This window comes from Miniopterus natalensis, chromosome 3 (genome assembly GCF_054644295.1).
Source record: "Miniopterus natalensis isolate mMinNat1 chromosome 3, mMinNat1.hap1, whole genome shotgun sequence".
NCBI classification, from domain to species: Eukaryota; Metazoa; Chordata; class Mammalia; order Chiroptera; family Miniopteridae; genus Miniopterus; species Miniopterus natalensis.
The window spans coordinates 82,246,172-82,262,252 of record NC_142083.1 but is presented as its reverse complement, the minus strand read 5'-3'; the positions used below and the strand labels follow the sequence as shown (position 1 = coordinate 82,262,252).

The 16,081-nt window shown below is 47.0% G+C and overlaps 1 protein-coding gene across 1 annotated transcript in view; it reads left to right on the top strand.

Moving 5' to 3' along the window:
- The window catches only part of XYLT1 (xylosyltransferase 1), a 292,343-nt gene that overhangs the window by 149,478 nt on the left and 126,784 nt on the right, over positions 1-16,081 (top strand). The window contains exon 3 of the mRNA XM_087815639.1: positions 14,441-14,948. Within this exon, the coding sequence (XP_087671765.1) occupies positions 14,441-14,948 (508 nt within the window). The remainder of the gene's footprint in view (positions 1-14,440; positions 14,949-16,081) is intronic.

Here is a 16,081-nt window from a genome sequence, read left to right as displayed (position 1 = left end):
TAAATGAGGTTTGCAATAGTGGTAGCTACATCTAAGGAGCATTGTGAGAATAGATGATATACTGCAGGTAAATCCCTTGAAACGATGGCATGTATTAGGTTTTCAGTGAAGTCTTTAAAATGGCTCATGGGATGCGCATACGGTGTGGCCATCAGCCTCCTGGAAGCTGCCCCCCTCACCTGCACACCCGTAAAGACCCAGCCCCTTCCCCCCCTGCTCCCTGTAGAGTGCCAAGCGGAGGGTCCCTTGGCGGTGGGATGGACATGCTGGTGCCCCCACAGAGCGGGGCCAGCTCAGGCCAGCCAGCCTTGTCTTCATTTAGCCTGCAGGCTCTTCCTCCCACCTGAGCTGATTTTGCCTCCAGCTAGCAAGACAAACCAAATGTTGTTATTTTAGTATCTGGTTGCCTGTCGGAAATAATTTCTAAAAAATGTTTTCCCTCTTTCTCCCCCCTTGCTGCCAGAAGCAGCTACATCTGGAGAGCGATTAGGACAGGATGGCTGCCAGCCCCTGGGCATCAGAGAGGGGGCTGCAGTTCATTGTTACTCACTGGCTGGGGCTTTGGGAGGTTGGCATGAAGGTCTTAAGCAAGTCAGTTCACCTCTCTGTGCCTCAGTTTCCTCATCTATAAAACCAGAACGCTGAGAGCGTTTGCCTCCTAGGACTGCCGTAGGTTTAAAATTATTTAGTCCGTGCAAGATCTTAGACCCTGGTATGCAGTAAGTATTCCCATCAGCATTCCTGGGAAGCAGAAGGTGAGGTCACGTGGAGGGCTCTGGGCGTGAGGACAGCCTGAACAGCGAGGAGGAGTGGGCATAGCCAGCCCTGGGCTCTTCTGACCCATCCCTATACTGAGGGAGCCTGGGAGGAGCGAGGGGCTTTCACTCCCCTTTCTTGCTCTGTAGTCTCAGGTATGGCCCACAGTCCTATAGAATCCTAAAGTGTCCGTGTGATAAGGAATCGGAGGGACCAGCGTGTCCCATATTTTACCAGGAAGGGTATGTGGCTCACTGTGGCACTCAGGATGATTTGGGGTGCCCCATGGATATTAAATAACCTGGAATCATCCAAGGAGGAAGTGAGTGCCTTTTCATGCCCCTTTAATCTCTTTCACCCCACCAAGGAGTTCGCCTCAGCTTGTGCTAATCTGTCTTTAACACCTGACACTTGCACACGGCTCATAGCCTCGGGCAGGCAGCTCGATCTAGCTGGGGTGGAATAGCATTGTTCCTATTTTTTGTGTTCAGATTTTAGGAACCATGGCGGTCAACATTTTTATTCACTGTAGAAGTATATACGTTTAAATAGTAGCCAATTACAATTACTGAGTAAATGAGAAAAGCGTTAGAAGTATTTCCCTAGCCCAACCTGGCCAGTTTGCAGATGGTCACGGGGGGCCAGAGAGTGCCAAGGAGCCGCACAGAGTCACCACCAGGGGTGGAATCAGAAGCTGCAGCTCCCGTCCCTGCCCCTGTTCCATCTCCCCCACCACTATTCCACTGGGCATTGCAGGCTGGCTGCAGGTGGTCCTTTCTTTCCTCTGGTGTCTGGGCAGGGCTGACCCTGGAGGGCCCCAGAAACTAGGGAATCGGAAAAACTTCTTAGAGATGTGTCCCATCCAGAGAGAAAATAGCCTGTCTTCAGAACCTTGGTGCAGCTAGCAGCTTGCACACTGTAAAGTTCACAGAAAGAGCCATCTAGTGGCCTGAACAACTGTGGTCCATCAGGTCTCCCAGAACCACCTTCTGCTGGGTTTGTTTCATGGGTCGTTTGAAGATAAAGGGGAGCTCCTTTGTCTGAGTCCAGCCAGACTTAGGAAGTCAGAGTGTAGCTGGTCACACCAGGAGAGGTTCCAATGCTCAGCCCCTCAGTAAGGAACTTGGCCAAGTGCAATGCGTCTGCCCAACCTGGATGGCACAGGTCCTTGGAGAGGAGAGTCACTCTCCAGAACAGGAGGGGCAAGAGGAAGCAGAAACCACTCTTTCACCTGCCACCTTGGCACCAGCCTCTCTCCAGGTCCTCTTCCCACTTTTTCCACCCTCAGGGGCCTGACAGGCCTGGCTCCTCAACCTGCTTAGATAACCTCTTTGAACCTCAGTTTCCTTATCTTCAAAATGGGTAGATAAAAACAGTAAGCTGATGTTTGGCATTTTATCCATAACACATTCTATACTCTCTTTTTATCTGATTATTGCTTTGTTGGTAGGCTGGTTGATTAGCTCGTTCTGCTCAAATGTAAGCTGTCTGAGAGCAGGCATCTATTTGTCTTATTCACAGACATATTCCCGCCGGCTAAGACAGTGGCCAGCATGTACTTGGCACTCAGTAGTAATAATATGTAATTGAATTCATGGAAGGTTACTGTGGAAGTTTGGATGAAACAGTGTGATTTTACCTTCTGTTGACTGCTTCATTCTATGTTGTAAATTATGCTTTTTGCGCTGGTTAAGTCAACATATCTTATCAACTCTATGACATTTAGATATTGTTATACCCATTTTACATAGGAAGGAACCAGTGCTCAGAGAGGTTAACTAATCTTTGCAAGGTCACACAGCTAGGAAGTAGCAGTGCCAGGTTTCAAATCCAGAGGAGTGACTCCAGAGCTTGCACTTGTGACCCCCTCATCGCACAGTGTCCAGGGTGTCACCCTGGGCTGTGATTGCTGCTCCTCCTTGCTCAGCACAGTTTGAGAAATAGACATCGATGCATTCTATCTGAAGAGGGTGACCAGAACTTTCCTTTGGGACAATACACGCAAAAGTTGGTTGTGATGAGGTTTTGCATGTCCAGGGTCTAGTGAACTGTGCAGCCAAGGACAGCATCCCATCCCACCCCACAAACAACAGCAAACCCCAGTCCAGGATGCAGAATTGATTTTTCAACACCTTGGGCATGGGTGTTGCTGTCACTTTAATCCCTACGGCCCTCCGATACAGATGGCTGATCTCCAAGTCATGCCAAGCTCACGTGTAAATGGAAAGTGCCAATGGGGTGCCTACAGTTTGTAGCGAGTAGGCCTGCAAAACAGCAGCCTCCTTCGGGAACCGGGCCAAGGAAAACTTGCTTGGAAGCCCCTGTCCCTGGTAGGGTGGGCCAAGGAAAACACATGCTCATAAAGGAGATTTAGGGGACACCAGCAGCATATTCATTTGTACCTCTGCATAGTAAAAATAATTTATTGGCAGCTGCTGGGAGACTCAGTTCTGAAGTCATATAGAAGGCAATACTAGCTGCCTTTCCCTTTCTCTCTCTCCCCACCCCAAGTGGCTGTGGCTTTCAGCTGATATAAATTAATTGAGCTTGTGCGTGTGTGTATATGCATATATATTTATTTATTTACCGGTGTCTTTCCTTATTTATATTGCCGCTGACTCCCTGGGCATTTACATTTCTTTAGAGACTCTGCAGTAATGAGCTTACAAGTGTGTCATTCATTACCCACTTGTGGCAGGGTGTGTGTGTTGGGCGGAGGGGCACCAAGCAGATGCAAAGGATGAGTTCGAAAGCTGGATGTCGTTCATCCACAGGAGGCCCATTTTTCTGCTTAAGTGTCCCTTTCCCAGAGGACCTGGACAAGAGTGTGTTAAGAAGGTGACAGCCAGAACAAGGAGGGCTTCTAGGGAATTGAGGCAAGACAAGCAAAGAAGGTGTATAGGAAAATAAAACCACAGCAAAGCGCATGTTGGGGTTGGGGGGTACAGAGCTGGGGTTAGTCTCGAGTGACAGAGACAGTGAGGCAAGAGGACTTTACACCAAGGACCTATTATTTAAGGAACTTTCTGCCTCCTGACCTGCTCCTCCAAAGACTTCAGCCACACTCAGTGATCACTTTTCTTCCAAGGTCTCGTGTGGAGGTGGTGCCACTCCCTAGGGGTCATTTTGGAAACACATGGGCATTCTGCAAAGGCTAGTTGTTGTTTTTTAAATTTATTTTTCAATTATAGTTGACATACAATATTATGTTAATTTCAGGTACACAACATAGTGATTAGACATTTATATCCCTTACGAAATGATCACCCTGATAGGTCTAGTACCCATCTGGCACCAAACATAGTTATTACAATATTATTGACTGTATTCCCTGTGCTGTACTTTATGTCCCTGTGACTATTTTTATAACTAGCAATTTGTACTTCTTAATTACTTGCAACTTTTTCATCCATTCTCCCAACCTCTCTCCCATCTGGTGACTATGAGTTTGTTCTCTGTATCCGTGAGTGTGTTTCTGTTTTGTTTGTTTGTTTATCTTGTTGTTTAAATTCCACATGTAAGTGAAGTTGTATGGTATTTGTCTTTCTCTGTCTGACTTTTTTCACTGAGCACAATACACTCTAGGTCTATCCACGTTTTCGCAAATGGTGAGATCTCATTCTTTTTCGTGGCTGAGCAGTATTCCATTGTATACATGTCACTACATCTTGTTTATTCAGCTTTCTATCAGTGGGCACTTAGGTTGCTTCCATATCTTGGCTATTGTAAATAATGCTGCAGTGAACATAGGGGTGCACATATCTTTTTGAATTAGTATTTTGGATTTCTTCAGGAGAATACCCAGAAGTGGAATTGCTGGGTCATAAGGTAGTTCGTTTTAATTTTTTGAGGAACCTCCATACTAGTTTCCATAGTGGCTGCACCAACTTATAATCCAGCCAATAGTGCATGAGGGTTCCCTTTTCTCCACATTCTCGCCAACACTTGTTATTTGCTAATTTATTGATAATAGCGCAAAGGCTAGTTACTAACAGCCATGAGAGTAGTGTGTAGGTTTTACAACTATGCTGTGTGATGTTGGACATGTTTCTTAACCTCTCTGTGCCTCCATAGTTTCACCTGTAAAATGTGGATACTAACACTACCTACCCAATAGAGTTGTTTTAGGATTCCCCCCCAACTTTATTGAGGTATAATTGACAAATAAAATTGCAAGACATTTAAAGTGTACAATATGAAGGTTTAATATACATAAAAATTGTGAAAGGATTACCCTCATTGATTAACACATTATTCTGGGATTTTTAAAAAATGATCTGTGTCAGGTCTTTGGCAAGTTCTAGAATAAATTTTCAATAATTATTAGCTACCATAGTTGTTATTACCAAGTGTGAGTTTTGCTCGTCTCTCCTACCCTTCATTTCTTTGTCTGCCTCATGACACACACTCTTTCTTCTCACAATTGGGCAGGAAAACTGCCTTCTCTGGGGAAGCCTCCTCCACTCTCCCTAGACCCCCGCCCAGCTCCAGTTCTTGATGAAACCATGGCACACACACCCCTACACACCCCGCTTTCTGCTTCCGGCCCTGCATTGAAGTGAATCATGTGCATGTAGCCCACTCCCCTCTCCTGCGTCTGGGCTCCACCAGCAGCAGGAAGCTGGTCTGAAGTCACCTTCCCATCATCTTCCTCTGCTGCCTGGCACTTTTGTCTATCCTGAAAGGAAATCCATACTTATCACCTACTTCCACTCACAACTCTGAAACAGGCCAGTATACTGCCCTAATAACAATATAAAGAATATAAGAAAGTAATTTATAATAAAAATAATGCATATTGCGCTCTGTAAATGATCAGGCACAACACTGGATTAGCACTTCTCAGACTTTAACGTGCAAATGAATTGCCTGGGGGTCTTGTTAAAATACAGATTCTGTCTCAGTTGGTCCAGGGAGGGGCCCAAGACCCCGCATTTCTAACAAACTTCTGGGGGATGTTGATGCTGCTGCAGATGGACCACACTTTGAGTAGCGAGGGCTGGAAGACCCATGAAGAGGTCAGGTATGTTAAAGCACAGGGATTTCAGTAGTTACAGCTGCAGGTGGATAACAGGTGGGTGTATTGGTGAACTTATAGCTACAGCTTGTGTGGACATTGATGATGTCATTTTTTTGAAATCAGAGTAAAACTCTGAATGATGTAAAATCTCCCCTTGCAGTAAATGATAATGACTTTCCTAGAAAATTCAGCTACATTGAAATCATTTGCAAGTACTCTGTTATATGTAAATTTAAGTTCCTGGCCCCAATAATTAAATATGAGCTGTTCTCCCACAGGCCCTCAGATGTCCTACAGGATGCTGAACAGTTTGTCAGTGCTCAGCAATGCATGTTCCCCGGCACTGCTAGGGATCTGGTGTTCCCATCCACTAACTGTCAGGAGCACCCCCCAGTTATTGTGCCAACCAGAAATGCCATTATGTGTTTTCAGGACAACCCATGCCCTCACTTCCATCAAAGCCTCTGGAATAAAAGGATTTGTTAAGGGTTCTGAGATCTTTGAAGCAAGGCTCAGAAGACAGTTACCTGGAGATCCCAGGGCCTTGGTTTCAAGCAGTTGGTCACCCAGGTTCCCAGAGTGTAAGCAGATAAGGGAACATGGGCCAGACTGGAAGGGAGCTGTGATATTCTGTAGAGGAGATGCCCCTTTTTGATACCACTGGGCCACCGCTTAGCCCAGATGATTGTCACATATAAGAACCTGGCCCAGTGTTGTCAGCTCTCTTGATGTTTCAGGAGAGGGCAGAAATCCTGACTTTTTAGATGAATTCTCCAGGTATTAAAATTTTGCCTGGGGTTAAAAACCAAAACACTCTACAGAGGAAACCAAACATCTATGCACTTGATGGGACCATTGGGTCCCCAGTGTCACCTCTGGTTTAAATTAAGGGCTGTGCTACCCACTTAGGGGCCACCCACTGCCTGAATGAATGCTCCTCCCCTCCTTTGGGTCAGCCCTTAACCCTTCTTCCATTTTCCCAGGTTGCCTCCAGCCCCCTGCCTCTCTCCCTTCCAGAGCACCCTTCTTGTGTTAACTTGGCCCTTCTCTGGTCATCTCTTTTCTTCCCAGCCCAGCTCACCTGTTCTGACCACTTTGGCTGGTCACTAGGGCCTGTTGTTTTGAATGGGAACAGGGTTTGAACAGCTGTGCCTAGCAGCATTGGGCTCTGGAGCACTTGCCCCTAGAACCGTGGTTCTCAACCGGGGTGATTTTTGCCATCGAGGGAACATTGGTTAACATCTAGAGACATTTTGGGTTGTCATAGGGCTGTTACATCTAGTAGGTAGAGGTCACAGATGCTGCTAAACACCCCACAATACACAGGAATGCCCCACAATAAAATGTTAGCCAGTCAAAATGTCAATAGTGTCGTAATTGAGATACCTCCTTAGAAGTATCCGAAAGGCTTTATTACTGAAGTAAGACTGGGCTGTTCATTGTGACTGTCGCTGTCACGTCCACCCAGTGAGGCTGGAAGGAGCACGCAGTCAAGGCCTGTGTGGGGCTCTGAGCACATTCCCCTGGACTTCTGCACTTAGGCCTCAAGGACGCAGCTTTTGGGGTTGAGATCCAGGCCTTGGGGTCTTGGGCAATGTCAGAGATAAACAAAGCTATAAGGACAGGTTTTAATGAATGAAATACTATTGCAATAGGGAAAAGAGTCCAGCATGAACCAAACTCCATTGAGATTTGTGCAGAGGTGACCAGGTGTTTTGAATGGAGCATGAGTGACTAGGGAGGGGTTGAGTGGGGACCCCATAGAGTCAAGGAAGGGGAAAATAACAAAAAAAGAGGAAGATGGGGTTGGTGCCCGTGAAACCTATTTATGTTTGCTAACTGGCACTTGTGTAGGTTAGGCACTTCCCCTCCCACAGAGGCTGGGACACAGGGCCCTATCTAGGGTTTGGCCCAAACAAACTAACTTTTTTTGACAGCCTTGAGTTTTCTCAGGCAGGTGAAGGGGGCCTGGAGTGACCCTAGAGAGGTGACATTGAGCCATCAGAAACTATGCTAGTGTTTGCTGGTCTGTAGAGGCCAAGGTTGAGGCCTGGTTGAGAAGGGGCTCAGAGGGGCTAGAGTTTGGTCAAGGGGCACATCTTTGTCAGATGGTCACTCTCCGTCCCTGAGGATGGTTCAGGACTTCAAGGTTCTGGGTTCCTGGGGCCTCTCTCTCTATATAAAAGTATCTATCAGCACCCCATTTCCACTTGACCTACATTCTATCCCGTGTGTATTTATTGTATATGTGAGTAAAACAGAAATCCACAAGCTTGCCCTGGGCAGTGTGGCTCAGTTGGTTGAGTGTCGTACCTTGCCCCAAAAGCTCTCTGGTTCCATTCCCAGCCAGGGCACAGGCCCAAGCTGTGGGTTCGGTCCCCGGTCAGGGTGTGTACGGGAGGCAACTGATAGATGTTTCTCTTACACATCAATATTTCTCTCTCTCCCCGCCTCCCTTCTCTCTCTCTAAAATCAATAAAAACTTATTTTTTTTAAAAATCCACAGGCTTGGCATATAATGAAGTGAAACACTCAACCTGAAAAGGTCCTCAACTTATTATTTATTTCATTAGTAACTAGATATTTAGGATAACAAGCACATATTATGTCAGCAGTTCTCAAACTTGTTGGTCTCAGGGCCCCCTTACACTTTCAGACATTATCGTGGACCCCCAAGGAGCTTTTGTTTATCTAGGTTATATCTATCAATTATTTCTATTTATTGCAATTTAAACCAAGGCATTCTTAAAACTTTTACTAATTGACTTAAAATAACAATAATAACTCATAGGTCTATCTAAGCAGAGATTTTATGAAAAATACAAGTGTTTTTTATAACAAAAACAAATATAGTTAAAAGAGAGGCATTGTTCTCCATTTTTGTAAATCTTTGTAATATCTGCCTTAAATGAAGACAGCTTCTTCCTTCAATGTGTTGTGATTTCACACGTCATGTAGTCTCTGGAAAACTCTCCCGTAGGCTTGTCAGAGGATGAAGGAAAAAGGGAAAGAACAGCTTCGTATTATGATGAAAATAGTTTGACCTTAAGTCTCCAGAAGGGGTCTTGGGGCGCCCCCGGAGTCCCTAGACCACACTTTGACCACATATTGCATCATCATGGCAAGCATTCTGTTTTAATGAGCTACAGCTAACGTTAGGGTGTGAGGCCTTACACTAAGTGCATTACCTGTATTAACTCTTCCAACTCTCGTAGAAGCCCTGTCATGTGGTTACGACTTATTATGCCTGTCTTACAGAGACGTAAACGGAAGCTCACTCTCGGGTACTGTACCCAGGACCACGCCATTGACAAAGTGGCAGAGGTCGGATTTGAACTCACCGCACCTCACCACCCTGCCTTTCCCAGAGATTAGGTCTGCTCATCAGTGACCAGGCACCAGCTGGTAACGTCGGTTGAGTGCTGAGTCTTACCAAGCATCACGCTAAATGTTCTTTTGTCAGATGGAATGAAATACAAGTGTGCTGCGTTATTTCATCTGCCTCACCTTTGCAGAGTAGGTTTTCTTACCCCCTTTTTTGGTAAATGAGTCTCTAGGAGGTAAGCTTCTGTCCCTGGATCTCAGGGTTAAGGGGCAGAGGCTGGCTTCCCAGCCAGCTCAATCCATCCAGCTTCCTCCCTCCTCACCCCATGCAGTGCTTCGTGTTAACATAAATAAATTTGCTAAATTGCACCGGGCTTATTATTTAGAGTTTGGTTAAAGCGGGGCCTGTTCGTGCCCAGTGTGGCCCATGGGTTTCTAAGTGCTGGCCAGCCCAGCCACGTTTTGTGCATGCGAATGAGCCGGGCGAGGGGCCTGCGTTCGGCCTATTTGCATTGGCAGCCTGGGTAATTGCATGTCCTAATTGGGTGCAGCCATGCACACTGTGCCTCCACCATTCGTCAACCCTGGCACAGGTTTTTTTGGAAACAGGTGCGGGTTTCTCCCCCAGTGTCCTTCCCAAATGGCCTTGGTCACCTTGGTGATTGGAATGAAGCCTTGGACACTGAGTTCAACAGCAAACAGCCACTCAGCTGGCTGTGTGCCCCATGGCACAAAAGGACGCCATAAATTGGTCATGATGAGCGAGCAGTGGGACAGGTGCCCCGACATCTGAACAGCTCAACTATCCAGGGTTTCCTTTTGGTGCCATTCGTATTCCTAATAGCAACTAAGAGACATCGTAGTGTTGGCAGGCATGGCCTCGAGACCCAGCAGCCTGGGTTCAAATCCTGACTCGTCCACTTTCTAGATCTGGATTTAGACATTTAACTGTCCTGAACCTTAGTGCTCCCATCTGAAAACTGGGGAGAGTAATATAGCATCTCCTTCACAGGGTCATCATAAGGATTCAGTGAATTAGTACATGCAGAGAGCTTGGAACAGAGCTTGGACACTGAAGTGCTCTAAGTGTGCTTTCTAACAGATGTGCATTTCGTAAGCACCTCCTGTGTGTCAAGGACTGTGTTCTGTGCTTTATAGATTCTCCTAGTCCTTGGGAGGAGGTCCTAGCCTCCTGGGTGATGGATGAAGAAATTGAGGCTCAGAGAGATGAAACGATCTGTCCCTGATTCAAGATAACGACCAAAGGATGAAGCAGGGAGGAGACCTGATGCCCTTCGAGTATCCATCTGTTCCTCGGTGCCTGGTCTCTTAAGTCCATCTAACTATCTCCCAGTGAGCTGAAATAGCAGAACTTTGTTGGTCAATCATATTGATTCATGACTAATTCAGAGAATGTCTAGTAACACACACTCAGGTACGCAGATCTTCTGCCTCCCTGTCCAGTGTTCTTTCTACACAAGACTCAGAATAAAGGTTTGTCAATGAACAGATAGTTTAAAAACACAGTGACTCGCCTCCACCCTCCAAAACAGGACCAAGGGGTCGGATTCAATTGATTGAGTAGGGATCCATCCTGAAGCCTGAATGTTAGAGAACCACAGAAAGACAGAAACACACCCAGGTGTCCCTCGAACAGCAGCCTGGGTCACGTAACCTGCCTCTCAGAGCCATGTTGTGTTTAGCATATTTCTACCTGATTGAAATTGGATCTAAACATGCCCAAGGTTGAATGGGAATGGAGGACATCATTGCATTTAATTATTTCTTGGGAATAAAAATGGATTCGAGCAGCAGCTCAGTGCTAAGGCAACAGCAGAGCAATTAGGGTCCTGACGCCTCTCACGCAAACATTTGAATGTGCAATCATTGTAATAAGTACATTAAAATAAAATAAGTCAAAGGGTTGCATTTGCATAAACAACCCAAGGTGAGCGTGTGGGATCAGTTAAGCATAAAGGAGACACAGCTAGTTGATCATAATGAGGGAGTAATAACCAGCCTGTCCTTCAGACGGCGACCCTCAGGGGTGAGACGGCTGAGGCCCAGTGTTAATTCGTAGCGAACCTGATCTGGGTTCACTGTTCCTTCTTCTTTCTCCTTGGGTGGTGGGGACATCTGGGGGTTTTACATACATTCACCCTCACCCAAATACCCGTGAGGTCAGGACTATTATCTCTGTTTTCCACATGAAGAAACTGAGGCATGGAGAGCTTGAGTCACTTCATTTCTTTTCCTTTTTTAAAAAAAGATTTTTAATTGATTTTGAGAGAGAGGAAGAGAGAGGGAGGGAGAGAAACATCTATTTGAGAGCAAAACATCTATCAGCTGCTTCCTGCATGCCCCCTACTGGGGATCGAGCCCAGAACCCACGCATGTGCCCTGACCTGGAATTGAACCGCAGCCCTTTGGCCAGGACCTGAGTCACTTCATTTCTAGCAGTGTGGCCTTGGCCCCCTTGTATAAGCCCCCTGGTGCCTTCATTTTCTCCCCCTCCTGCTTAGTCCTTTTGGAGAGGGTTGGGGACACAAGGCTTGTGAAGAGCCAAAGTATGAAGGTACATGGATGCTGGGGATGCGATGATAATCCTGCACATTTTGCCTAGAAGCCTCTCAAGGTTGGTTTTTGTAGGGAAGGGAACCTGGGTTTGGATTGCTGGATCTCAGATGTCCAGGGGAAGGAGAGGAAAGCTGAGACCTGTCTGCCTCTGGCAGGCAGGTGGAGAGTTAGGGGGAAGGTGAGGTGATATCTCACGTTCATAGAGGGGTGGATGGATAAAGAAAAAGGTTGGTGTATCATACAATGGGATATTATTCAGCCTTTAAAAAAGGGAAATCCTGCTATTTACGACAACATGGAGGAACCCTGAGGACATTATGCTGAGTGACATACAGTCCTAGAAGGACACATACTGTATGATCCCACTTAGGTGAGGAATCTGAAATAATCGAATTCATAGAAGTAGAAAGTAGAGCAGTGGTTTCCAGGGGCTCAGGGCAGGGAAATGGGGAGATGCTGGTCATGATGTCTTAATTATACAAGGTGAGAAGTTCTGGAGGTCTTCTGTATGATTGTGCCTACAGGTAGCAATACTGTGCTGTGCACTTAAACGTGTTCAAGGTAAATGTGTTAAGTGTTCCTCCCACAATAAAATAGAATTTAAAACAGGAAGAGGGGGAAGGGGAGGGAGAAATATGCTCCTACAGAAAACAGCACTGACTCAGGGTGACAGGAGGTGTTAGGCCTCTGGATGAAGCCTGATTCTCCCTGACTGCCTCTCTGACTTTTCTGGAAGCTGTCTAATGTCTGTGAGCTCTTCATTCCAGAGATAAAATATTCCTCTTCCTTTACACTCGAACCTTTTGATTTCCTGCAGCAGCCGAGTGGCATCTGGGGCCGGGTGGAAGGCCACAGGGCCACACTGAGCCAATCACCCCATTGTGGGGGCCTCTCAGAGTAGATGATGTGTAGAAATCAAGTCGTGTTAGAACCAATGGCAACGCCTGGTCCTGATATCAGAAATTAACCAGAGGAATCGGCTGTTCTCAGATGGTCAGATGAGCTTCATCCATGGCAGTGTTTCCTGTGTCTGGTTTTGCTGAGGTTCTGCCAGAACATGCTGGTACATGTGAGCTTTTGAAATCAGTGGTTTATGGAGGTTTTCTGCTCAGGGGGCCAAATTGCAATCCTCAGTTAATGAGGAGGGAGAACAGCCCAAGAATAATACTCAGGATGTGTCTGATGAGAGAGGGTGCAGATGGCTGTAAGGACAGGGGCTCTTCTGCTTAGTCTCTGCCGTCTCGTTAACTACTAAAAACCAGGCTCGAGGACAGAATGTAAATTCATGTTCTTGGACAGTGGGCATCATTGAACTGATTTTCTGATTGTTAGAGAGCAAAATTTAAAAAAAAAAAAAAAAAAAAAGAGGCTTTTGTACCAGAAGACAGCTGGAAGGAAGAAAGCAGATCAGGTTGGCTTCTGTATTAATCAGGATGAGCTATATTGTGCTGCAGTAACAAAGATCCCCAAATCTCAGTGATGGAAAGTGACAGAGGTTTATTTAAAGGGCCAGAGAGAAATATTTTAGGCTTTGCAGGTCATACAGTCTCTATTGCAACTGCTCACTTGTGCTGTAGTAGATGAAAGCAGCCCTAGATAATACATAAATGAACAGGCATAGCCATGTTTCAATAAAAGTTTATTTATAAAAACAAACGACAGGTGGGAATTGGCCCACAGGCTAGTTTTCCGACCTGGTGCAGGAGGAGCCACGTGGAGTGTCCACCTCCCTGGGCACCAGCGCTGCTTCCACTGTTCTGTCCCCACCATTTCCTTCTTTGGGAGCCCTTCAGAGGCACATTTAGGACAACTAACCAAGAAGTCTTCCCTCAGAGCTACTCAGGACCAGTGCGTATCTGTAGCAATGGGGTAGATTTATGGAACCAATTAGTGTTCTCTGTGGCTTCAGAGGTCCCCTCGAGGGCTGGCTTCAGGACAGTGGATACTCTTTCAGGAAAGGCCTTGGTAGTGGGCTCTCAGCAGAACAACATGTTTTAGAGATGATACAGGGAGGAGCTGAGTGGTGGGGCACCCTCTTTCTGGAAACACCCAAGCCATGCATTGTCTCCCGAATGACTCCTGGACTTTCTCTTGACCCTCAGGTGACTTAATCAGTTTTGCCCCGGGTGCAGACATCAAGAGTGAAAACCCAAACACAAGAGTGTTCCAAGTTTGCCTCTCCCCTGGGATTCATTGTAGAGATCATTCTGCAAGGGGTGCATTCCCTTCCAAACACCCAGGGATGTCTCTCCTTCGGAACTGGCTGGCTCCATCTGAGTTTTCTTATGGGCACAGATCTATGAACATATCTTAAAGGCACTGGGATGTATATAATATTCTACTGATACTTTCTCCCTTTATAACTTTATGATGGCATTGCCGGCCCTTACATAAACCATCAGAACACTCTCTGCTGAAATTTAAACAGGGAGCTGGAACAAAATGTCCATAATGCAGTGGCAGAGACAGTCGAGGAAACTTATTGAAAGGGAGGCATGGTTCATAACAAGCACTGAGGCTCTGTCATAGCACTTTAGTGCCTGCAAAAACCTTACTTTCTAGTTAGAACATCGCATGTTTTCAGATGGAGAAACTGAGGTCCAGAGAGAAAAGTCTTCTTGAAGTTAAGCTCGTAGCAAAGATGGGGCCTAAAACCAGGGCGCAGACTTCCAAACCTCTGTGCCCTGTGCTCCAAGGGCCCACCTGCTTAGTGTGATCACCCAGTAAAGTTTCTCTTCTGTGTTTCTCTCCCATCTTCTCCAGGATGGCTACTTCTCTCACCGGCCCAAAGAGAAAGTGCGGACAGACAGCAACAACGAGAACTCGGTCCCCAAAGATTTTGAGAACGTGGACAACAGCAACTTCGCCCCCAGGACTCAGAAGCAGAAGCACCAGCCTGAGTTGGCGAAGAAGCCCCTGAGCAGACAGAAGGAGCTCCTGAAAAGGAAGCTGGAGCAGGAGAAGGCGAAGGGACATTCGTTCCCAGGCAAAGGCCCCAATGAGGTGCTGCCTCCCGGCGAGAGAGCCACAGTGAACAGTAGCCGTGGGAAGGATGCCCCCAGACAGCCCCACCCCAGGAAAAGCGGGGGTAGCTCCCCTGAGATCAAGTATGACCAGCCCCCCAAGTGCGACATTTCTGGCAAGGAGGCCATCTCCGCCCTGTCCCGCTCTAAATCCAAGCACTGCCGCCAGGAGATCGGGGAGACCTACTGCCGCCACAAGCTCGGGCTGCTGATGCCAGAGAAGGTGACTCGGTTCTGCCCGCTGGAAGGTAAGCTCCCGCCCCCGAGGCCGGGAGGGGTCTCTCCTCTGCAACTCTCCCTCCTTCCCTGTCCCCTTCTGCTCACATTCTCAGACCTGCGGAGAATGGCCACCCTGGTTTTCAAACCCCAAATCGGGACACAAGATCTGATTTGTTCGGTACTCCCTGAATCCTGAATTCTTGTATGAAAAAGTATTTCAGAATCAAACTGCCTTTTGCTGTAGCTTTAACCAGTTGCCTTTATGGCACCTGAAATACAGTGAAATCAGGCTCATGGGGAAGCTGCAGAAGGAGAGGTGACTGTACTGATATAGTTTGTTTCCTCTCTCACCAGAATATTGGGATTAGAATTGACACGGATATTATTGTAATTGAATATAATTTGAAAGGTTACTAGTTGGTTGCATTGACTTTGGGGGCTCTGAAAAACAACCTTCCCAATTCCTCCATCTACAATTCTTCCCTCCCTCCCTCCCTCCCTCCCTCCCTCCCTCCCTCCCTCCCTCCCTCCCTCCCTCCCTCCCTCCCTCTCTTCCTCTCCCTCCCTCCATCCGTCCTTCCCTCCTTCTTTCCCTCCCTCCCTCTCCCTCTCCCTCTCCCCTGCCCTGAGCTGGACACTCTTCTGTGTGCTGGTGACCAGTGATAACTCAGATCTCTTGCTGTGAGAGATCAGAGCTATCACAGAGGTGCTGCATCCTCCTGTGTTGAGACAGAAGGTCAGAGAATCAAGAAAGCCAATTGCAGAGCTGATCCAGGTGGCAGGGTGGGGAGGCAGAGGGGCTTTTGGTCCCCATGACATTGGTGGATTTAGAAGCCAAGCAAGGAAGACTTTGCCAAGTGGTCCCCCTCCTCTGAGCAGCTACTGTGTCCCTGCATCTCTCTTGATGCGGAAGGGAGGTGAGAAGGGCTCCCAAGGAACAGCAGACTAGAAGGACCTCTAGAAAAAGCTTAATGCCGTTTGTTCACCGGACAGATGGGAATGCGAGGCCCAAAGAGGGAAGGAGACTTATCCAAAGTCACCCCATTAATCAGAGGCTGAACTTGAGCTAGAATTCAAGCCTCCTCACTTCAGACAGGAGCCTCTCTGTTTACTGCTGGTCACAGAATAATGAAGGATTTGGATCAGGCAGGGAGCAGCCGTG